The sequence below is a fragment of the Bacillus rossius genome, chromosome 1 (assembly GCF_032445375.1).
Source record: "Bacillus rossius redtenbacheri isolate Brsri chromosome 1, Brsri_v3, whole genome shotgun sequence".
In the NCBI taxonomy this organism is placed as follows: Eukaryota; Metazoa; Arthropoda; class Insecta; order Phasmatodea; family Bacillidae; genus Bacillus; species Bacillus rossius.
The window spans coordinates 353161837-353186371 of NC_086330.1; the positions used below are offsets into that span (position 1 = coordinate 353161837).

Below are 24535 nucleotides of genomic sequence, written 5' to 3' on the forward strand. Positions count from 1 at the left end.
TTATTGGATATGTGTGGTAAAGAGAGTAGTAGTCAGGAGAGAAATTAAAGGTTGAGTATCTTTATATTGAATAAATTTAATGATACAGTATGTGTTATAAATGTAGTAGTGATGAGGGAAGTGATGGTTTAAGTTTCATGATATTGAATTAATTTAATGCTGAAATGGCTAATTGTTTTGATGTAAATTTAATATATAGAGTAATATTGACAGTAAATGATTATTACCATAAATACAGGAAATGTGTTATGGTTTTTAAATGTTTTAGTCTGTTGTAGTAGTTTTTTATGTGCATTTATTTGCTGTACTAGGTAGGTAACAGTAATGTTGTGTGCGTTTCAGTTTTGATGTTACGATGAAATATTGGTTTCATTTTGTTAGGTATCTCATAAAATGTATTAGGTAATGTAAAAATGTTTCTTTTCCTTGTTTAGGTTAGATATTTTTATTAAAAAACATATTTTGTGCAAAACAAAGATCTGAATGTTTCCCGCCCAAATCCCCCAAATTTCCTGCTCTTTTCCTGTAAGAATGTAGGGATGACATGAGTGCTGCTATGTTGGTCATGTCAATATTATGGTATTGACATCTAATAATACTCTTTTTTTTTGGTAGCTCGGCATTGTCCAAATGCGCCTTTCTTCTTGAATCTACGGTAATAATAGGTGGTTGCAAAATTAAGATTTTTAATAGTTGTTACACTGTGAGGTGTTTTTTTTAATATTACAACTTGATATAAAACTACTGAGACCTCTAAAAAAAACCAAAGTTTCAAATGTAAAAAAAAAATAACTCTGCTATTTTAATTAGAAATATTTAGTTCACAAAAATGAATGAGCCCAGATTTACCCTAATTTATTACACTGACACTATGGTGCTTTATACTTACATCCAAATCGACTTCAAGTTTATTAATATCATCAGTAGCAGTATTCAATCTCTCTAGTTCAACCTGCGAAATAGCGAAACAGTGATGAGCTAAAACAATTACAAAAACAGATCTGCCCACTCATAAAATACCCAAACCGGTAACTATAAACATACTTGTACTCGTGGATCTACTTCTTCGCTTGTTCTATCAACTTCAGAGACTTCCACTGACAATGTCTGTTGAGTTTGAGCTGCCATGTGGGTTTTTAAAAACGTCTATCACCACATGGAATATACACAGTTTACTTCCATTTCGTCTGCAACAAACTACTCTCTACAGCCATATCGATTCTGTAACAACAATGTAAACAAATGTCAGTCAAGTATTCAGCCGAAATAAAAATTGTAACATATTCTAGGTGATATTTTTCTTTTGCTGAATGTTTATAAATACTATTCTAAACGTTTCAATAGCACATATTGAACTAGAATATTTGGAAATAATAACATCAGAAATAACTACATTTTTAATTAACAGACGATATTTTTAATTTTTCTATGTAGCCAACATAACGTAAAATACTCCATTAATAATTGCCTTGAAATTTTGTTCCATAAATAATAACACAATATTAACAAATACGAACAATTTTTTTCTTATTTTTAAACGAATAGAACTATGATTAACTTCTAAAACCTTTCTAATAGTAACATTAGTCCCTTTATTTACGTTATGCCGATAACGAAGTGTGGTAGCACTTATTTTTGACAATCGCAAAATAATGAAAGAAAATCAGCTGTCATTTACGGGAAGGTGATTGTTATAGCTTTCGAACTGTAACGGGCTAGGAAGCATTTAAACAGACCACTTGTGAATAGGTCCAGAAACGGTTTAATAGTATACGTGCATTGGGAGTGTAGTGGGTGTGCAGTGCTTAGTAAAATACGTGTGGTAAGTTTGTTCTCTACTTTATGTTTTGATAAATAACTAAATCAAATTTTAACTTTTTTTTTTAACTAAGGAATATTGTCGCTAACTTTGTTATGTGAATGGTTTCGCAATTAAAGTGTTAGCGACTGCGTGGACTACACACATCTACCTGTTTTGTAACTGTACTTTTTCTTGTCGAACAAAGCGACCCAGTACTTGCCTATCCAACGAATTCAGTGAAGCCTACAAGGTATACGATACTATAAACCATTGACATCAGCGTCACCGTGGTATTGAGAACTATATCAAATTTTAAACAGAATGTGTTTGACAACACTACGTAGTACTTTAAGTACGGCGCATATTACGGTAGGATGCAGGTGTTGCTTTTGATTTAAAGTATGTAGTTACTGTTTTTGTAACCATTTCGATAAATATTACAAAACTTAATATATGTTTGACATTGTCTTTTTTGACACGTGACAAAATTGGGTGATTTTACTATCTACTCGTCTGTGAATAAATTCGTGCCTATGTGAATGTGACGTCACTAGTTTAGCGAGAGTTGCACGGGGCGAGTTAAAACTTTTTTACTTGCTCACGAAGGGTTGTGAGGCTATTCTTAAATCACGTTTCTTTGTAGTTGTTTTGATGTATTTTAGTTCTATAATAAATGAAACAATACCAGTATTTTATTGATTTTAAGACAAAAAATAGTAATGGGAAGAGAGTAGCGAGAAAAGAGAGCAGTCTTCTAAGTTCACACGCTGGACCCGAGCGAGCTTCGATTTAACGGAGTTGGCGTGATTTTAATGAGCAAGTTTGTGCGACTTTGCAGGCGAGTACTGTAGTTGGTAAACGCTCTCAAAATGCTTGTAGTTGAACGAAGTCAATCTAAATCTAGTTGGCCACGTTAGTCAAATGCAGGCCTTCATCGGAATATGGAAACCCTGATCATTGAAACTTGGAATTTTTGTTCACTCCGTAAAGTTTCTATGTAGTAAAATTGAAGTTACGTAGTATGGATTGCTTGGAGTGCATAAGTGCAAACAATAAGCGATTTTTAATTTGTAGTTTTCAGTTTTTATTTCAGTGAAACGTCTCACATACGGGTATTTCAACGATCTACGCGGCCAAAATTATTTTTCTGTTTTAATGTACTCAAAAAATTTTACTAAGTCAAACCAATTGTATTTATGACTAAAAAATGTTTTTTATACAAAACCAAAGTTTTAATAGAAAAAAACCATAAAAAATAATTAAAACAATTTAGGGTATATAAGGCAATTGATCACTTAAACAAATTTATGCACGTATAAAAAGAATAAAGTAATATTTAGATAAAATAAATAAATAATATATGAAAAAATATATAAATATATAAAATAATAAATAAACTAAATAGAACCATAACTTATTTATAATAAAAATAATAGATGAATAATAAATGAAAATTGGTTTTTCATTATCTTGCAACAAAATATTTTTGAAGCGTGGGTCAAGTTCCGTTGCAATCATGACTTCTTTAACTGTTGTGTACAACGGAAACCTAGATTTAATAATTTTCTGAAGAGAGATAGTAAATGCAATTTCCAGGATTATTTTGATCTTCAACATAGTAAGAAAGTGTTACCTCAATTTTTATATTATATATTTTTATTATATATAATATATATGATATTTTTTATTTATATTTTTTATTATTTTGTATTATAAATAAAACCATAATTTTTTTTAGAAAAAAAATAATTATATTCATATATTCCTTTTTTTAATCACTATATAATGTGGTTTTGGCCCTATGAATAATAGATTGATAGATGAACATGTTCTGCAGTCACAAAGTAGGTGGATGAGAAACAAATTATAAAAAGATACAGTTAATATAAGTCCTAGGTAATACTTAATACAAATAATAATAATAATCACACTATTATCCAAAAACAAGTTTTCTTAGTCACTTCCTGAAGAACACTTTGGTTTTGGATCGGCAGGCAACAGCATTTCTAGGGTTTCAGGTAGGTAAGAATTTAGCTTCCTCTTATTCCTTTCTTATTTGTGCTTCTTATAATATCATATTGCATCGATGAACATTTGATTCGCTTCCTGGACGGTCAAAGGGCTAATTTTATCTTTTGATGACTTTGTGCGATTGTATGCCTTTTTGTACTTTGTTGCGCGAGTTGGCGAACGGATGACTTCCTTGAGTACATTCGAAGCATCTCGCTTTCCAGTTTTTCTTAACTCTACTTGAGCAGCATGCACTATGATGTCCTCGTCAAAGTTAGAGTGAAGATACTCAGTTTTTCTTCTTTTGCTTCTCTCGCTCAGCTCCCCAAAAGATTTACTCGGTCGACCTGGCCGACTTTCCGGACTGTCAGCAACGGGAATCGCAAAGGTCCCTTCTAGCCAAGAGTGATTGTATTTAAGAAAAATATCTTCTTTGTTATGATATTTAGTCAATCTTTTCTTTATTTCTGATTTAAAATGTGCAAAATTGCTTTTTATAGTTTCAATTTGGTCATTGCTATAGCCTTCATAAGATAAGAGTTGATTTTTCAAAAAAATTAAGTTTTGCATCTAAATTAGGTAAATTTTCACTGTTCATGCGGTGAAACAAGTATTTCCTAGTTACGATCCTCATTGTCGATGTACCCATAAAACCTAAAACAAATAAACACCTCATTTAAAGCCAAAAAATGAAGGAGACTATTTTCGTACAATTTACTGAACAATTTTTAAAACACAAAATTTCTGTTTATCCGGGCTTATCCGGGGCCAAATCCTGGGTTTATTTAAAGAAAATACATTGGACAATTAATTGCAAACAAAATCTTAGCCCGATCTATCCCGATAGTATGAAAAAAGTACCTATACAATATATTTTTATGGGAAAAAAATAGTCTAGGGAAGGTCTACTTTTAGAGCTTAAAAATGAACATAATATATAACAAATATATATCATAAGTACCTAGCCTGTTGTTTGAGCATCCATGATTTTTCCCACCACTGATCAACTTAAAAACATTAAATTTCACTTTTGAAGTGTAGCTTTTGTAAGAGCTCTGAGAACATAAAACGTACACGAAGCGATACAATCAGATTCCGACTGACGGTAACGGTGCGTAAAGCGTGAGCGGGGAGCGGGAATGGCTGGGTTTAGTTTTCGGAAGTGTCCTGCACCTCAGGTAGTCATTTTCGTAGAATTGTGTATTGTTTTGATAACTGGACTTTTGGCCGCTTGGATCGTTGAAATACCCCTATGTGCGTCTTTGAGGGACTTCAATTTATGTAGTAAATTTTTAGTAACAGTAGTAAGTAGTATGGAATGTAGATTAACTGAGATTTCGACTGATATTAACTATAAGTTAATATGCCGTGTTAGTAATATCTGGCAAAGCGTATAAAGCATGATTTAATGCAGTTTTTTGGACATACGCATTTGCGTTTTTGCACTGTTTGTCATGTTAAAATTACGAAAATCAAAAATAAATAAAAATACGAACATGAAAAATTCACAGAAAACAAGACTGAATTAGCAGATGTCGGACAAACGGAACCAACGATGAAACTGAAGTATTATGAATAACACTACGACGACAGCAAGGACAAAAAATATTCAAAATATAAATATCATACAGCACGCTGGCTGGCGACACAGGTTTGAACACAGTAGGGCAGCCGGTCCCATTCAATTCATGCTGACCTTACGTCAAAGGTAAAACATGTGGATTTTTATTTCACTGCGGGGGTGTAAATAACTGAAAATGTTGCCGTCATTGGCTGTTTAAAAAATATTTGCGTTGGCATTGTAACACAAATACCGGTAAACATAATGTTTCGTTGTGTAGGGACATTGTTATTTTAAAAGTTCACTGTTACGGGCATTCACATTCTAGTAAAGTCGTAGTTTGAGAAAATTTGTGGATGGTACTGCACCCGTGCCATTTTGGAGTCGTACGAAGACTTGCATTGCACGTTATGTATAGTGGTACCGATGTGAACGTAAGGGAATACTAACTTTGAAGTCTTAGTACACAGCCTTAACTCCCAAAGTGGTGCCCGCAAATCATCTGCCGTTTACTTTTTGGTGTCCAACCTTTCTAGATTAGAATGGAATGTTTCACGTGTAACTATACATTAATCTGCGTGTTATTTATTACGATGCAGTATAATTTAAATAGGTACGTATTTTAATCTGTTTTAATTGTTGAGCTAAACTTACGTATCAAAATAAGTAGGCCTGCCGAGAGCGTAAAAATGAGGAGGAAACTTTCCATAGTCAAGTCCCGGGTGTTGATCTTCCTACACTGTAAATATTTTGTACTTTTCACAATACAAAGATAGTACTTGGAAACTCAGTTGCCAATGATTTCACAAAGCTCTGCGCCTTGCAGTTTACAAGTGATATCGTTGGCAACTGGGTTTTTCAAGGACTTTCATTGTAAAAGGTACAAAAATATTTTGCATTGTACGAGGTAAAAGATGGTTTGGTTGCACTACACACAAGCCATTAGAGAGAAACCATCACAAACTCGCGCTATGGGCCAATGTAGCAGTTTGCTGACCGTTATCAAGTGGCTGTGTGTAGCACTACACACTTTTTATTGTGTTCGTGTATTCCGTAATTGTAAATATAAAATAAACTGTTTGACCTATCATCCGCTGTTTTTACCCAGGAGACAGGAGAAACTGCCACAGCTGTATTTTAAAACCACCCCATCACATGTAAACATGGTCTTCGAGAAAAACCAAAGGCCAGAGGGCAAAGCCCCGTCACCTGGGACGAAACTGGACTAGTTTCCACTCGGGGCAAGAACTCGTTTTCACCCCCCCCCCCCCCCCCCTTAAAAAAAAACAACCAAATCTTTTCCCGACAACACCTCACATCGCCACTAAATAAGTTCACCATTCCAAATATTTTTGATTAACTTAGACGGTAAATAAATTGATTTATTTGCACAACCAAACTTTATTTTATTTTATTTTTTTTAAATTTAAAACTGGATACACAAGGATAAATCACCGCGACTTCTAAGATTTACGCTATTCTAACGTGGCTATATTTGTCGCATGGTTAGAATAATTTTTAAGCGCTACATTTTGCTCATTGTATATCCTTCTAGTTCATCAAAATTAGTTCTGCCGGGCACCTAATTACTTGTGCACGCTTGTCGGTCGCCTGAAAATAACGCAGTTATTGAAAAGAAAGAATAATTATGCATGATCGTACAGCGCAGTAACCGTTTCAAAGTCATAGTAAGTCCCTTACGGAACAACTTCTTGGGAAAAAGGCAAGTTGATGAATTCAGCTTTATTATACCTCTTCCGATAAAATGTCATAACTTGTCATGCATACGCCAAATACAAGCATCCATAAAATAAATTTACGTCAGAAATGCGTGTAGTGATTACTTGAAATCTCACACGGTGACCGTAAGGTGAAAACGTACGAATTAAGAATAAGTTCTGATCATGATAGTTCAATATTCTCAGTAGTTGCCATGCCGGAATGTAATTGGTCACTGTCTTCCTCACTACCGCCAGATCACAACACCCAGAACATTGCGGAAACGGTGCTTGATCAGGCCTAAAGTAAGTACTAATTAGGTAGTATGAATTAAAATTTCCGTTTTTAACGCAGTCACGTCCATAAAATACAGTCATTTAATACTGTCCACATTGTAAGTACTGAAATTCACCCTATGTTTCTCCGCACTGATAAATTAAAAGGCTGTTAAGTCTAACTTATTTCTAAATTTTTTTTGTGGCGTTTCCGAATATATCCAAAAAAAATGCACGTTTTTATGACATAAAAAAGCTCTAAATCCAATATGGTGACGAGTTTTATTAAAATTTATATTGGCCCTAACTCCAGTTTGAGGTCGTTTTCGATACATTGTCCTTATTGAATGTAAACTTTTGTTCTTAGAAAGCCTTTATTTTCGATGTCATCGGGGCAGTTCTAGTATCCCGCAAACATGGCGTCGGCCATCAGCGAGACAAAAAAAAAATATTTGCGCAGTCTCCATGAAGTAACGGAAGTAATGCAATTATGGCTACACCCTGGTCCACTTCGAGACAGAATTGAGATTAGTGCATATTTCTAACTTGTGTAGCCTTTTAATAATCGTTAAAACTGCTATTTGTGGTGAAGGCGTGGTGTTACACTTGTAAAGCTACGTCATAATCCGCTAAAATGTTCAAGTCTCTCCAGCTTTACCTCCTGGTTCTAGTCAGGTTGGTCTTTATTTTAACCATCGTAGGCTTTAAAACCATTTTACGGACGCAAAGTTTGGATTATTATTTTTTTTTTTTTCAATTTTATTGGAGACATTAACGATTTGTAAATTAATTGAACGCTCTAGGGTTAGTAACCTCGGTAAACACTTACTACACAGTTCTGGACAGCCATTTGACGCGGCGGTTTGTCGTTGAATCTTGACGCTGTTACAGGCAAGAGTTTTTTTTTTTTTTTTTTCCCCTTTCCCTCGTCTGTTTGGTAGATTTCCCCAAGTGCTCATCCGTGAACAGACTCCACGAAACAGGCCGTTCATTCGGAAATTGTGGAGCGTCTAGCGAGCCGATCCAGCGACGCGCCGCCCGCTCTTAATTGGCGAGCTTATTTTCCACTTGAGCACGCTCCCGCAGGCGCGCGGGTTGGTGCGGCGGGGGCGTGTGACCCCCCCCCCCCTCCCCTCCACCCCTTTTTCGTGTCCTGCGTAGGTGTGAACTGCGTGGGTGGTCGCCCCCCGGAGGTTGTAAACAGTTGAGCTGGGGGGTGCATAGCGAACGACCTGTGCGAAACAGGTTAACAATTGAAATCTTAACTGTTATTCCAGCCAATGAAATTTTGTGATGTATCAGGCATCTGTTGGTAGGGTTAGTAAATAATTAAATGAACTAACGAACGATTACCCAGTAACATCTGACCAGTCATATATAAACAGTTTTCTAATATATCAATGAATTTGGCTTACCTATGTAAAAATTTTAAGTAAAAATTATAATTAAGAAATATTTGTATTTTGTGTTTAAATTAATTGCAACTAGTTATTTTATATAAATAATTGCATCAATTATTTTTTAAAAGCAGGAATTGCATCTTAGCATTGTAATATCTCAACAATTTTTGCGACATTGTTAGATTAATAAAAACAATTCTATAGTCCCACCAAAATGGCATCCTAATCTAATCTAAATTGGCTGTTGCGCGATTCTTACGTAACAGAAATAAAATACATCCATTGCACCATTATTCGCACGAATCGTGCGGCATGACCTCTCTTCCGTGCACACGATCGTCCTATGCGCTATTGCGAATCAGTAGGTTCCAAAACATGGGGGTCAAATCTTGTGCACACGACCTTCTGTGGCTCTTATTTTTTCTGAATTGTGACCCAGCTTTACTGCGTGCTCAGAGACCCAGAATGCTATGACACGCCGAGAACAGTTGAGCCAGTTAATGATTGTTCTAAATCTAAAAACAAAACGAAAAGTGCTGTCCTAGTTCTCGAGTTTTTTCTTCTACTTTTAAAATCCCTTCTTTGCAGCAAATGATCAGATAATGTGACGGGCAATGTCCATATTCTATTTTATTTTCGTAACTTAATCCATAGTTATTAGACTAATAATTCAAAATAAAAAACAAACATGCGATTTTTTTTGCATGACTTACGCGGCAACAATTTTAATCTGGTAACTTCTACTTTTCATATTGTAAAAAAAATAGTATCCTTATTTGGCAATTTATTTTAAAAGATGGCTCATTTAAGCAAGCTTTGAAAATAGTATGTGCCTAAAACACTGCCCCCCCCCCCCCCCCACACACACACACACACATTTTTTTTTAATATTTTGAAAAATTACCAAATTACAAACTTTTCTTACTCTGTTTGATAGTCTGTCCTATTAAAAGATCGAATTAAACTAGCCTGCATGGTAAAGAACAGACTAAGGCCATTCGACGTGCGTTACAAGATGATGAAATTCGAAATGAAACTAACAATTTATTGAAATTATTTTATTAAAATATGTTGTACTTTGTCATCACACTCATAGATTAACTTAATTTGCTCATTGAGCTTTTAACTTAGTTTGAAAGTCATGATTGAAATATAATTTGGGCCTTCAAGGGCTAACATGCGAAATTGTAGATGCAATGTAGTTTTTAGAAACTACCTCTTTAAATAACTCTAGCCTTACATAGTTTGGAAATCAAAATCTCTCACGCTTTTTCTTTCGGGTACTTTTTATTCGCAGCATCAAGTACTCTGCTCGCGGTGTGTATTTTTTTTTTTTTTGCTCTTTAATTCGAGATGCAAAATGACAGTACTTTTTTTTAGCAATATGAAAAGTAAGTCACCAGATTAAAATTTTTGCCGTGTAAGTCTTGCAAAAAAATTGCTGGTTTGATTATATTTTGAATTATTAGTTGCTTCGCCTGTGTTCACCAGCGTTAGTTGGGGAAACACGTAGCCTGTAGGTCGCAGAGGTGTTTGTGTATACTTACCGATAGCTGAGAGTATAACATGGGCAAGGGTGAACAATGGTGGTGGTTATCGCCGCCAGGTGTCATGCGGGTGAGTGCCTTTTGTTTTGCAGCAGAGAAAACTGCGGTATCTGGCGACGTGAGTTTCAGAGCATGTGAAGATCGTTCATCCGTCGCCTATTCGTGTGATTTAAGTTGCTTTTTTTTTTTTTTTTGTGCGATAAGCCAAAATAGCGAGGAAAAATTTTTCACTTTGAAAATAAATTCATTACATACAAAAAATTCTCGTTTAAAATTTTTGTTCGGAATACATACTAATAATTTCAGAGGTCAAGTTTTACACTGTGGTTTTGATCGATGTATGGAAAACAAACTTAACAGGAAATTTGAATGCCCATTTTTGTAAGTGTGTAAACCCCTTGGAGTCGGCAAATTGGTAAAAATCCCACATAATTAGTCCCATGTAAAGCGTGTTTTAGTAGTAGAACGAAAAATAAGTGCTTTGTATGTTCAGGATTTTATTATCACACATCAATTCACGAAATTAACTCTTTCAGTATCTTACTTCACCAAATCTTTAATGATTTAGTCTTTTGGACATAAATTTTGTGTGAATTAATTTTTAGTTCTGAATTTTTCTGTCAGATACTGTACTATAAACCCTATTTTTTTGTTTCAAAAGTTAAAGATATACGCTATTAAGATGTTTGTTTTGTATTTTGTATCTTTGTCTTATTTGGTTAAATTAACATATTTTGAAACAATCTTTAAAACCTTTAACAGATAATGTGTTAGAAGCAGATTACTAAATGCAATTTTAAATGCAAGTTCTTATCGTTTCTCCGTTCTTTAAAGAGGCAGGAATGGCTTTCTACTCGTTTACTTGCATTAAAATGTTCGTTTTCAATGGCGGATACAGGAATTTTTTTTCGGGGAAAAGGGAATTTCGAAAATAAAAAATAAAAATTTGAACACACAAAAAAAAACATTATTATTGATGCTAACACACTGGCCCTGGCACTGTGTCCCAACAGTAGTAGCCATAGGCAACTTGTCTTCTCACACAGTAACATACTGTATCCACTGATATTCCGAAAACTTAAATGTTGTGCTACTATAACAGTACAGTAATTTTGATTCAACTTTCCTCTTAGTTTTTTTAATGTACACCACGATATAAATTTACTGAACATTACATACTCTACTGGATCATTAGGTAGTTACAATTAATATGTTTAGATTATTCACATAATTTTTAGTGCCATAATAGGTCTTAGATCTGTCTAAAGAAAATTTAAAAAATTTTAAAAAATATGCAGAACACTACTAAATTATGATTTGCGTTAGCAAAACCTTGCGCATTATTTTGAACAGTAGAAAATTTGTTTGTTTTTGGGACGATAGAAAAATATTTTATGTTCAGTATTCCGAGGTTTCATAACTTTTTGTGCTCTGTGCTACTCTAAACTTGCATTTACGACAGAAAAATGCACCAATAGTTTCATAAATTACATACAAGGAGACATAACAATTTCGTATGAATATCTACTTATTTATAAGTAGTTTTCCCAGTGCTTCACTGTAACAAGGATATGGCATCGATATTATTTTACTTTAAACTAGTGATGGGTCAAATCCCAATTTTCTCGAATCCGAATCTCGAATATGACTTCCAAAGAATACCTCGAATATACTTCTCGAATTCGATTCTAGGTCTCAAGGGTCCAAGATAAAATTATGAAAATAAATGAAAAAAATATTAACTATGATGTTGAACAATTCATCCCTTTAAATGGTTGTTTCACAAACTTTCTAGAATCAATAAATATAAAAGTAAAATATCTTGGAGAATGGTAACAGAATAGGTATGAAGGAAAAAGTGACCTATCAAATTTTAGAGATTATTAGTGTTAATTTTTTAATTTATTTTTTGTTGTAATATTTTTCGATAGTATTTTTCTTTGAATATCGAATCATTTGAATACTAAGGATTTTATGGTATTTTAGGATTTAATGATTTGATTATCCCATCCCTATTTTAAACTTTGCATTCTGTCTTGACTTATTGTGTGATAGTTGTATTAACCATTGTATTATATATAATTTTATAAAAACTATAGTTTGTATTAAAAAAAACTGGTTAGCATTGTTATTAATAGGGACTGTAAAAAACACTTTGAATTAAGTTTTGCAGTAGCAGGATTTTTACTAACGGTAGGGCCTATTTCACTGAATTGAGTCGGATTGTTATGCGACGATGCACAAATAAACTTTCTTCACGGGTGCCGACCGTTCTGCCGTGTTGCAATAACTGTTCCGTTAGGTGAGAAAGTTGTCGTTGATTGGAATGCACGTGTGCGTAAATGGGAGGAAGCCTGCACGCAAAAGGCATCTGCTTCACGACTCGCTTTCTCGTCCCTCGGCGCGACGCGACTCCTGCAAACTTGACTTCGACAAACCATTAGTCAAAGCGGGTTAATGTATGGGTATTAGCGAGTTTCGTTCAAAATGGAAACTTTAATTCTACGTTATTGCATTTTGAATTAAAAAAGGTTATACATTTTTTTGCAAAACCTGGCGCACACAGGGACGTAACTACACTAGTTTCCACCCGGAGCAAGAACTCATTGAAATCTTTCCCGACAACACCTCATATCGCAAATGTATTTTTGATTCAACTTAGGTGGTAATACATGTACAGTATTTTCAGTTTTCAATTTTCTCTTAATTTCCCTGTGTGTTCATATGGACACACTTGCAGTACATTATTTAAACCTCTATGGAATTATTTATTTGGATTTGTTAATGTTGGTAACATTACAGTACTGTTAAAAAAATTGTGTTGTGATCATGAATAGAAATTTATTTATAATTGCATGTTGTAGATAATATACCTAGTCGGTGATGTTGGAATATAATTTTTGTAAGGTTATAAACGTTTATTAGTCAGTCTGAACCTCCAAAAAATATATGTAAATTTGAAAAAGTCCAAAATTTATTTCCGGGAAGTGGGATAGAGCGCGAAAAATACGTTTTTATTTTAATTGAAATATTTGACTATATACATGTATGTATCTCTCTATACAAATAATTCGGTTTATTTGCCCTCCAACATTTTTTTCTATGTTCTATCACTACGATATTCAAGTATATATCTATAATAATATTACTTTGCCAGTTTAGCGCTGTAAACACCCCCCCCCCCCCTCCCTCTCCGATTCGGGGCCCGGGGCACAAACCCCGTCTGCTCACCTCTAGTTACGTCCTTGGGCGCACGCAGCCTGCGGTGCGCAAAGCTTCAGAAGAATCCACACGATTTGAAAACTGCTCAAGTAATAGGTGGTATCTGTTTAAAAAAGCATTTAAGAATACGCTCATTGGCGGATGAGTAGTTTTTTTCCGTATTTTGTTTTTAAACTAATTTTTAAAATGTGATAATGGCTGAATTGCGTGATTTTAGAATGTTTAGGCTTGAAAAAACCGGGTACAGATTCTTGCAAGCACCCAAGAGACTTCCTTACGCCTTTATCGTAATTTCTCAGCCATACAATTATAGTTACCACTCAAATCACATAGCTGCCCCGTGCACGACGAGGATTGACAGTCAACAGCCTTGCGCGTAGAGGCGATACCGCGCTAGAAGCACCTGCGAGCGTCGACCATATTCTACCTCACTAATACACCCGAGACTATAGGCTGGTCCGTTAACTTCCATACTTAACTTTTCCGTGTACAATCTGTAGTCAAAACACTTGCTAGGAAATCATTCCGGCGTGGCTTGCAACATCCAGCATGACTCGTGTTGAATATGCACCGAGTTCAAGCTACAGTTGTTTGGAGCAGTGGCGAACCCAAGGTATGGGAGACCCGTCCATTTATGACCGGAATCTGATCTTAAAAGATTGGGTAATCGACCAGGAAACGAGTTTGAACCAACAACCGTCGCCCTGGGGAGAAGTTAGAAGCTGCAAATACTGAGCCAACTGGTTGGAATCTGAAATTACACCGGTAAAACTGCAAAAATTTATATATATATATATATATATATATATATATATATATATATATATACACACACACCGTAAAACCACACACACACACACATTTTTAGTAATTTTGCGCAAATGTTAACTTTAAAACCAAATTGTACTGCAAGCCTTCGTTAAATTACGAGGTTGTGCATCTTGAAAAACACACTGACGTGTTAAATTTTGATGTACATGTGAGAATACACACATAATTAATAATAATGTCCTATTGTTTAAAACCACGGTATAGTTTTATAACACTTTTATGTGTAAAAGTGCATAAGTGGATAATATTATTTATTGTAACTTTACGTCATAGTTCGTATAAATTTACTAAATATTGTTTTTAAAATTAACTGGAATTAGTGGTAAATTTTCATACCTTGAAGAAAAATACACCAAAAGCAATACTAAATGGAGGTAATAATGGTGCTTTGACATTTTTGTTATATTTTTACTTAATAAAAGTTTACAAAAACATTGTGTTAATGTATAAACTTGGTAATTGAAACACTATTGCCATGTATATTACGTTTAAAATCACACAATTGAATTTTATATTGTAGTTTCTCAAAACGAGCACAGTATTCCTTCAAGCTTCTAAATCCGCCACTGGTTCTGGTCTGGGAGAGGTCTTGTCTTGGCTGTAACACGGTGTTGCTGCAAAATCCCTCTATCCTTATTGCTTGCCTCCTACTTGGCTTCTTTCCCCGCCCCTCGTCTGCCGCGGAATGCCAGGGCGTGCTGGCATATCCCCCCTCCTCTCCTTTTCCATAATAAAACAATACGGAAGGTGTAAGTTTTCCCGCGCCTAATGGCGTCTCCTCCTCCCTACACCCACCGCCATTACAGGCGTTGTGCTTCCCCTGCGAGAAAGCTAAGATTTATAGACCCCCCAGTCTGACACCTGAATAATTCGCGTTCATTCTTTAAACTGTGTTATTTTTAAAAGTAAAAAAGTATTTTTTGTCGGGTATGTAAGCTATAAAATCGTGTTTTGGTATTCATGAAGCCTGGGCTATATTGTGTGCGATAACAGGCGAACAGCATATAAATAGCACAGTTCACGCACATATGTCTAAGCTACATCCACACCCAACACATCAGTTCGTAACATCGCCATTGTTTTTCCTCCTTAGTTACTTAGGTCAAATTTTTTCATTTTTAAAAATTGAAATTTTTTCAGCTATTATTGTATGAAACTATTAATTTAACCGTTTTTTTAACTACTAGGCACAAAGCATTGCCTCGCAAATAAATACCGTATTCAGACAAGTTTCACTTTTTATCACTGAAATTCAACGTTCTAGAACAATAGAACAATTGTTAACTACGTAGTGTGTAGATACTGATTGGCCGCGAACAGGAATCTGCGCATAGCACAGAGAGAAGCTAGAAGTTCGACAATTTACTTTACGCCTTGCGATCACTGTCTTCTTGTGCGTGTGTTGTTTTCCAATGTTGCAGCGGCTATGTTTGTGTACATTAATCTTCCGTACGTATATGTTGTGAGTGTGCTGTTGCGAACTTAGCCTGGCTTTAAGGTAGGTTTACGATTGAAAAACGTATGAATTATGAACTTAACCTGGTTGGTCGTTAATTCCAGCCAATGAAAATGGGCGAGAATTCAGCTATGTTTTCTAAGCTGAATTTTTGTATTTGTAGGTATAGTCTGCATTTTGAAGTGCATTTCGGTTGGGAATCGTTTCAGATTCATAATTTATTTAACGAAACATTTTTACCCGCGGTGAAATTGGTTATGTTCCTACTTGAAAAAACAAGACATAAAGGCTATGATTGAGCCTAAAATTTTTAATATTTCAGCTCGGTACCTAGAAATAATATACAAATTTAAATCTCAAATTTAACTGTAAAAACTGTTCATGTAAAAGCTAATATCTACTCCCACCAAAACTGTGTATATTTATAGACTCGTATAGTTAGTAGCAAATATTAACCATAATCCTCAGAATAATCAATTTCCGAAATCATAAAATAGTTTCCCATAAGAGCGTTATTTTTTTTTTAATATTTCGTGCAGTTTTCATATATCATTTCTTAACACGATGCTTATAATGCTGTTATCTCCTAATCTCCCTGCTCTCCCCAAGGAGACATTGTTTCATGCCAACAACACATTCTACTATAAGCTCTGATTGGTGCTTCCTATAACTTATGGTAAAATATAAAATATAATCACCACTATTAATTCTTAAGTCAACATACTCGCGACCCTTCAAATCTCCTAAACAAAAATCATAAATCATTTACATAGTCATATATTCAGTACATGACTAATTATTAATTAACCTTCAATCGTAAAACCACCTTTTACAATAGCCCGTCGCCTCCGTCCAACCGTCGATCAAATTGCGTCCGTTTTTAGGTTTTCATGAATGGATGGATTATGTGTTTTGGTTTTGCCAAAATCTCGTCACAATAATACAGCCCTGTGGAGTTTGTGTTTGTACGTCCAGGTGTTTTGCCTAATATTACTGTTAAAAAAACTCACGTCCGAACCAATTCAATTACATCTCTGGATTTTTGAGGCTATGCTAATACAACACGTACAGGGACGCGGCATAAATAGCAAACGTCTTGAATATAAATCTCGGTGGGAAACATGTCGCTTTGGCAGCCTTCATGTGGGAAAATATTCGGACGGTGCAGAAGTCATGTTGAAGATCGCTTGGCTATGTGCGTGGCGTTGACGGACGAAAGAGTTACGGACGGACAGAGGCGATGGAATTTAAAACATGTTCGGGATTGATCGTGGATATGTGAATCTTCAATCTTGCAGACTTTTCCTTCGCGTGCGGTTGCTCGCGACAATGTAACGCGTCGCTTGCGCGGCTTGGCTCCCATGTCTAGAAACTAAACGTTGCGCAAGATCTTTTTTCTTTTTGTTTTCCCCCACAGCCTTGGGATTAAATTTCCCTGTGTCCCGTGACCTTGCTGGTGTGCACACCCTAATAAGCCTGCATTTCGAAGGCGGGATAATTTTTATAATCTTAACCCTGCGCAAGTGAGTCGTCTTCTGAGGTTCGTACCAAGCACGTAATTAGTGGTGCGGGCCGAGATAACCTGTCGTGACGCTACCATATCAGGGAGGGTAATTTATCTGAAACCAGTGTTTTTATTAAATTGAGTTTCTTTGAATTTTTTTTTCGCTGACGACTTTTAAAAAAAAATATTCTTGGGATTAATTCCGACAGCGAGTTGATTACAGAGGGTAATATACGACGACACAAACTAAGCATAGTGGGGAAGGAATCGATCCCAGCATTTGCCTGTAGTGATTTAAAAAAAAACATGGATAAACCGAAATCAGAATGGGTGTACCGGTTCTTGAACCCGGTTCTTCTCTAATTCGAGTCCCTTGTCGTATTTTTTCGCCCTCGCTCCATACATTCTGTTTAGTTGTTACGCACTGTTAAGAAGACATCCAACTGTTTTTTTTATGTTTATGGTGGTTGATTAAAATTTGAATAGCTTTGCACACAATGCCTCTACACGTTCGGATGTTTTATTCCGGGACAAAAAAACATACTCGGTGCACTTTTTTTTACAAAATGTTTTCCGGATATTTTTAGTGTTCGTCGCAGTCTCTGCAATCATTTTTTTTTCGTGTAAATTTAATACTTGTATGCTTATAATTTGCTTCAACCATCATGTTTAATCCTTGAGTTTTCGCTAATTTCGCATTGTTATGAAGAAATAGCCATCCGGGGTGTGTGTGAGGTTCCTATAACTGGCTCGGTGCACTTTGCTTTCAGATGCACGCCACACATTTGTTCAAACCATTTGGATGTAAGGGCGGGGTGAGAGTCTTGTTTGGACAAGTCGGCACACGGGCACGTGCGTGCGCTAGAATGGCGTGTAAATGTTACCGAAGATTTGCGCTTTAATGCTCGGTGTCAGTGGTAATATCGGCGTGACGTAATGTCGTGTTGGTGAGAATCGGAGGCTTGTAAGTGCGTGCTGAAATTTCTAGTGTCCTAATTAAACTTGGGTTTCGCGTGTAGTGTATAGCTGTGCAGCCGCTTCAAAGAAATCCTTTAAGAAACGTGCGTGGGTAGCTAGCCCATGTGTGCATCGCGTTAGCGAGTGATTCGCTTTATAAACCAATATTAAAAAAAAAAAAGACAGACTTTTAGTACTTGCCAGAGATGTGAAACATCTATCCTTGGTAACGAGCAAATTCATGTGTCCTCTAGTTGCAAATACACTTAAAATACGCAACTCGGGACGCGAGATTTAACTTAGAATTCTTTCATATAATGCCGAGCGTGATAAATATACGAAATTGGGGTTTTGAATTACATATCTGAACGCGAATCGCACGTATAGTATCCGCACCCGCCGCTAGAATTAGTTACCGAAGCATTTACGTTGACTATCGCATCATTAGATTTCAGAGATAAATTTTAAACTGCATCATAAAACGGCTCTAATACAAGCGGAAAAAGACTTGAAAAAAATACTTAATCCAGGCATTTGACTTGATTTCCGATAAGTTTTTTTGAAAAACACTGCCCCTCTTGAGATTCATTAAACAGTTAATACTATAAAGTTTTTCTTTGGCTTTGTGAACACCGTGGTTACACTTTTCCGTTCCATGCGATTTCCGTTCCATTCACGAAATTACTCCTACCAAATGCCGCATACCGAGAGTTGACGTTTTACTCGTTTTAAAAAGACCGCGCCAGTGGATTTTGAGTTTTTAAAAATGCTCGGATCAAGCGCGAATCCGAAGATATGAAGTTGCGGATCAGTCGGCGACGTGGATCTTTGGGCGGGGTGTGGAACTGCTCGTCCCGCCCCCCCTTCTCTCTCTCTCTCTCCCCCTCTACCTTCTCCGGTGCTGCTCCGGCGAGGCCACTCTTGGGTCGCCCGCCCGCCTCTCTCCAGTCGCGCGGTGCCAGGCGGTGCGGTGGGACGTGGACGTCTCTCTTGCGCCCCGGGTTCCCCCTCTCTCCTCCCCCCCCCTCTTGGGGTGCACCTCCTCGCCCCGATGGCCGCCTGATCCGTCGCCGCACCGCAGCAGCAGCAGCAAGCAGCCATGGGCCTGGGCAAGGAACCCACCACCGCCGCCTCCACGCCGCAGCGCGCTCGTCTCTGGTACGTCTTTTTTTCCGCCGCGCTTCAGTCGCTCGAGACACTCCACCAAGGGCGTTTACCTTTTCGGAGGGTGCAAGGTGTCTGTTCCGTACTCGAGTCTTGTCAAGTACGTGCGTGACCTGCAGCCAATCAGGTGGCCCGGAAAATTCCGTCCGTCGAAACACTTTCGGTGGCTTCACTTCTGACGGACGGACGGGTGAGGTTACATATAACCCCCCTCAAATGTCGACCTGGTTTTCGCGTTTCAAAGATTATTATGTTAAAATGACTTGAAGTATGTTCAATTATTTAGCTGCTTCTATTATTTTTTTTTAATTTTCGTCTGATGAAATTTAATTATTTTTAAAAACAAAGGAAAGTAATTATGCATGGTAACTGAAATTTTTAAATAAATACTGGAATGAAAATGGGTTTGAAAGAGTTTTAAGCAAATGGTTAACACAATTGTCTAAATCAATTATACGAGAGAAATTTTAAAATTTAAATTTTCTCAACAGTTGGCTGCGATAAAATTGGGGGGAAAAAACTCATGTCTGACGAGCGGAGTATTGTAAATATCTTGGTGGCTGACGGACGAACGAATGACAGACGGTCGCACGCGACGAGTTTAGTATCTTTCAGAATGTTTACACTTTTTTCACGTTCGTCCCTATGTCACACCTGGATACGCCCTTGAACTCGGTGTCATTTTTCTGCACCCACATAAATACTTCAACTACGCTGCCGTCTTATGAATTTATAAAAGAACTAGGTACATTCTAGTGGCGCTGTATCTTTCCTATTATAAACACTGTTTGGGGACAAGTAACGACCTGTTTTGAGTTGGAAACAGCTGGACTCTTGGCCTGGAACAGTGCGTTCCTGCTAATATTGACTATCGAATTCACCTAGTGTTTTACCTTCTGTCACGAAAGCTTTAAAGAATGATACTGCACGTACTGATAAGTCATTTGGAACATATGATGGGCTCAGGAACATTGTGGTGTAAGTAAAACTTTTTGCGGCATTGGGTTAGCTACATATTTCACCCTTGAAAAGTTTAACTATTGTTTGGTATGATAGACTAAAATCAGCAAAACAAAATTTATTTCTCACCACTATATTCCATAGGCTCTCATGTTAGGTGAATGCTCTGTACCTTGCAAAACTGTTGGTGGTGGTGTTGTATATAGTTGGTAGTGTCTGGTCACTTAAATGTGGATATTTTTTTCTGCAACTAAATGTTTTACATAAAAAAAATATCTTATCGCGAACTGCCCCGGAAACCACCTTAGTTATTTTTGTGTATTAGATTTATATAAATTGCATGTTAAGATTAAGTAACATAATTAATTTCACTACGCGTTAACATCTGCTTAAAATAAGATTTTTTAAAATTATACCTATGTAATAATAGTACCAAAATATGTAAACTGTTTAAAAAATTCAAAGTTGGAGGTTGTCTAACCTAAGTGAGGATTGTGAAATGTGGCCTATGAATTTTTTTTTTTCATAGTAAAAGGTGTCTTGTGGAATGCGGGTTTATAATGGGCAGACATAAGAAACTCGTACATCAGAAACTAAATGAGGTATTTCGAAAGTGCTCATTTGAGAGAGAAATTTTCCTAGGAGCTTTTGTCACTGTAATCTACGACCCACCACGTAAATTGTTGCCGTGCGAAGTGGTAATCGCCCTGATGGTTAAACGTTTTGAGTTCATTATAGTTATAATAATGTTTTATTAAAGTTCTTCCTGTGTAGATTTTCAATCCCAAATAAAGTTTACAGTAGTTTTCTCTCGACTGCGCGGAACCGCAAAGTGGATAGAGCGTGTACGGGGCTGCGCGGTAACGGATAGTTTGTGCCTACAACGTTTTGACATGTTAGGTAGACCCGTGGGTGTAGATCTAAGAGAAGGCAGGAGGGGGGGGGGTGTTATAGGGGGGCCCGAGTCCCCTTGGGATTAAGAAGCCCTTCACTGAAGCCCTGCCTCCACTTGCAAAAGCTTGACTGTGAAACGTGTTTGATGTCAGAAATATGTATTTTGGAAAAATCTCTGTATAGTTTAAAGTTTTCTGCTTATTGCATGCATTTGGGCCAAAATATGGGCAGTATACAACATACAAGCGCCGTATCCAGAGATTGAGTGTCTGTGAACCCCGTCCACCTGCCCCACCCCCCTGGAAATTTTCCGCGAGCCCCCCTTCCCCTTGCGAATCCTACAGATTTGCGCCCCGGGGTAGACCTATCAGCATAAAGGATACATATCGCAAAATAAAAAGGAAACTCATCTTAACGTATAGATCATAAATATTAATTTCATCGCTAGTTCAGGAAGAAGTGTAAGTTTGCCCCGCACAGCGAGGTATGTATATCGGCACAGATTATTCCGACCTTACGGCCGGCGTTCTTGCGTTTCCTTCCAACATATGCGCCCTAACAGGGTAGGGTGGGAGTAGCATTCCAGTTCTCTTTGATTAGACATTCCAGAGCTTTTAAGAAAACAGAACTGTTAGGGATCGCTCCCTTTTGTTTGATCGGGAGGGCGTTAGAGCATCAGCAATGACCAGCGGCGCCACCGCCTCAGCCCTGTCTGTGAACTCTCAGCTGACCAGACAGTTGGCTGTGTCCTGAGCCCCAAGACTTTTATCAGCACTGCTGGCGCCTTCCCCGATCTCCCACATCACACCGGGACTCCTCAATACACAGTGGCACAGTGAGAATGAAGCCCAAGCCTGCTGTAAATATTTGCGCTCGCTCATCTCGGCGCGAACTCGTGACCGCGGCTGTACCGCCAGGAAATAGCGGGGTCGAGGGGCCATTGCGTAACGCGGGCGGGCAGGCAGGCAGGTACAGTCGCGCGCAGCGCAGGTGGCAGGCGGCGACACGGGGAAACAGCTGTTGTCCTTGGGCGTCGCCGCCTCGCGGCCGCGTCGCGTCGCACCGTGACGGGACATTGGGGTAGAGCGCGCGCCGCGGCTGTCGGGGGACCTCAGAACAGTAACAGCAACCGCCGTGTTTTCCAACCGACTGATTCACAACATCGCACAGGCCGGTCGTGCGCATGGAAGGGAAATGAATATATTTTATTTCTGTTACGGACGCATGGCCCAACAACCAGTGAGAGCATATTAGGAATCAATTTTCCCGGGACTAGATAACTGTTTATATATATCAGTCATTTTGAGGCAAGAAATTTTCGAGATATTATCAATGCTCAGGTATAATTCCTGCTCTTAAATCACACTAGCAAAAATTTTAAATAAGTGTCTGTGTTTGAATGGTTGAACAAAAATGTTATATTACTCTTATTTATTTATTTATTTATTTATTTATATGTGGAAAAACTGTTCTCACAAATTGCTGATGATAATTACTAACACTGCCAACAGATGTCACACATCGCGAAATTTCATTGACTGAAATTAACAGTTAAGATTTCAATTTGAACCAACTTCCCACAGGTCGTGTGCATGGCCTGCTGTGCAGCAGCTTTTTTTTTTATCGTGAACCCAGTCTTAAAAAAAAAAAGAAACAAGCTGAGACAATAAGAAAATAATGGCGATGTAGCTACATAAGGTTACAGAGATATTATTTTGGAAGTATTAATAATTGTAATCCTTAGAGGGCTACAATAATGTATTTCCTCCCAATTATAGCCCGACTTGCCTCGCACACGAATGCTTCAGGAATTGTTTACAAATAGTCTATATAGCTGATGCCGATTTACACGCTTGTTTTTGTAAGCATGCCTTTCATACAATCTTGGAGCGTGTGTTTAATGTATTTAGCAATTATGAATTTACGAGGTGTTTCACGACATCATCCAACAATTCTCTTAAGAAAAAAGTATGGAAAACAAATTTTAAAAATTTCCCGTTGTCTTTTATCAAGTCAAATATTTACACATATTTCTATGTGTAAAAGTTAGCGTTCTAAAAGTCCTCTATTCCCTGAGATTTAGTGTGACATTTAAATTTATTTTAATGTAATTATAAAGAAAAATTACTCATAAAAAGTGATTAGTTATTCTGGACTCCCTCCTTCACAAAATTCTGGCTGCGGCACTGTGGCTGCTCGTTAAGTTACAATTAAAGGCTTATTTTACTCATATAATTGTCTTAATAATGTCACGTGCTAAGCACAATCTCATAGCTATCGTCTTTGAGTTTCAAAGCAGCGAGTGACAGTTCGTGGCTATATTATCACAGTCAAACATGTACAGCGGAAACTTTCGATCTATTAATAAATTTGAAGATAGCGAGAGCCTAATGGAGTAAAATTTAACAAAAGCGTGTGTTACTGGTAACCGCTGATACTGGCAGTTGTATTGGAGAACCTTAAACTCCATAGTTATCTGGTAATCTTAATTACCTACTCGCTGGATGGCAAGGCAAGTCTGTTGAACCTTTACATTGCCTACTATCTTGTTGTTTTTATAAGCAGCGCGATTTTTTTTGATTTTTCTTGATAAGTGTTTTCAAGTAAGCGCACATTATCATCATCGAAGTTCTACGAAGGGAGTGTCTGGTCCTAAAGGGTCACTAGTGATAATGTGGCAGTTAAGGGGCCCGCCTCGTGGCCGATTTTTTCACCGCTCGAGCTCAAGAGTTGTAGTTTTTCCTCCAAGCAGGGTGGCGAGTCGAAGAAACACTGAGCAGGGAGGAGGGCAGCTGGGGAGTGGGGGGGACACAGCTCCGGCCACCTTCCTCTTCCCTTCTTCCTTGACGCGACCTTGAACGCAACGCGGGAGGAGGGGAAAAGACAGACGCAGAGAATGAGAGAATGATAGCAGGCCGTGGTGATAAGGAACGTGTAGCTGGCGACCGCTCGCTTCCCTGTCCACAGCAATGCATATTTGTGTCCTGAATAATCTACACGCTAGGCTATCCCGTACAAGACGCACAGTATAAGCCTATATTACGCCAACAGTTTCCCAAATTATAATGCTCTATCTGCTTATTATAGAAACACAAGTCTTGCAATTTTTAAGATCGATATAATATTACCTAAAAGTACAGACCTATTAAATTACTGGTAACTGAATGATAAAATTTTCTAGCTCTGCTTGAACCAATAAACATGCCCAGTTTAATACATTTTCCTGTCATTAAA

The 24535-nt window shown here is 37.3% G+C and overlaps 2 protein-coding genes across 3 annotated transcripts in view; one reads left to right on the plus strand and one right to left on the minus strand.

The window, feature by feature from the left end:
* Positions 1–1432, minus strand: part of LOC134528243 (uncharacterized) — a 39282-nt gene extending 37850 nt beyond the window's left edge. The window contains exons 1-3 of the mRNA XM_063361684.1: positions 1394–1432; positions 1045–1221; positions 890–952 (exon numbers count right to left, since the gene is read on the minus strand). Of these exons, the coding sequence (XP_063217754.1) occupies positions 890–952; positions 1045–1128 (147 nt within the window). The 5' untranslated portion in view covers positions 1129–1221; positions 1394–1432. The remainder of the gene's footprint in view (positions 1–889; positions 953–1044; positions 1222–1393) is intronic.
* Positions 1433–1648: 216 nt separating this feature from the next.
* The window catches only part of LOC134528244 (PTB domain-containing engulfment adapter protein 1), a 141749-nt gene continuing 118862 nt past the window's right edge, over positions 1649–24535 (plus strand). Inside the window, exon 1 of one of the 2 annotated variants that reach the window (XM_063361688.1) lies at positions 1649–1822. Coding sequence is in view for 1 of the 2 variants with exons in the window: in XM_063361687.1 (XP_063217757.1) it covers positions 19383–19441 (59 nt within the window). In the remaining variant the exon portion in view is untranslated. Of the gene's footprint in view, positions 1823–19200; positions 19442–24535 lie in introns of those variants that run through there. The other variant, XM_063361687.1, reaches the window with a different exon arrangement.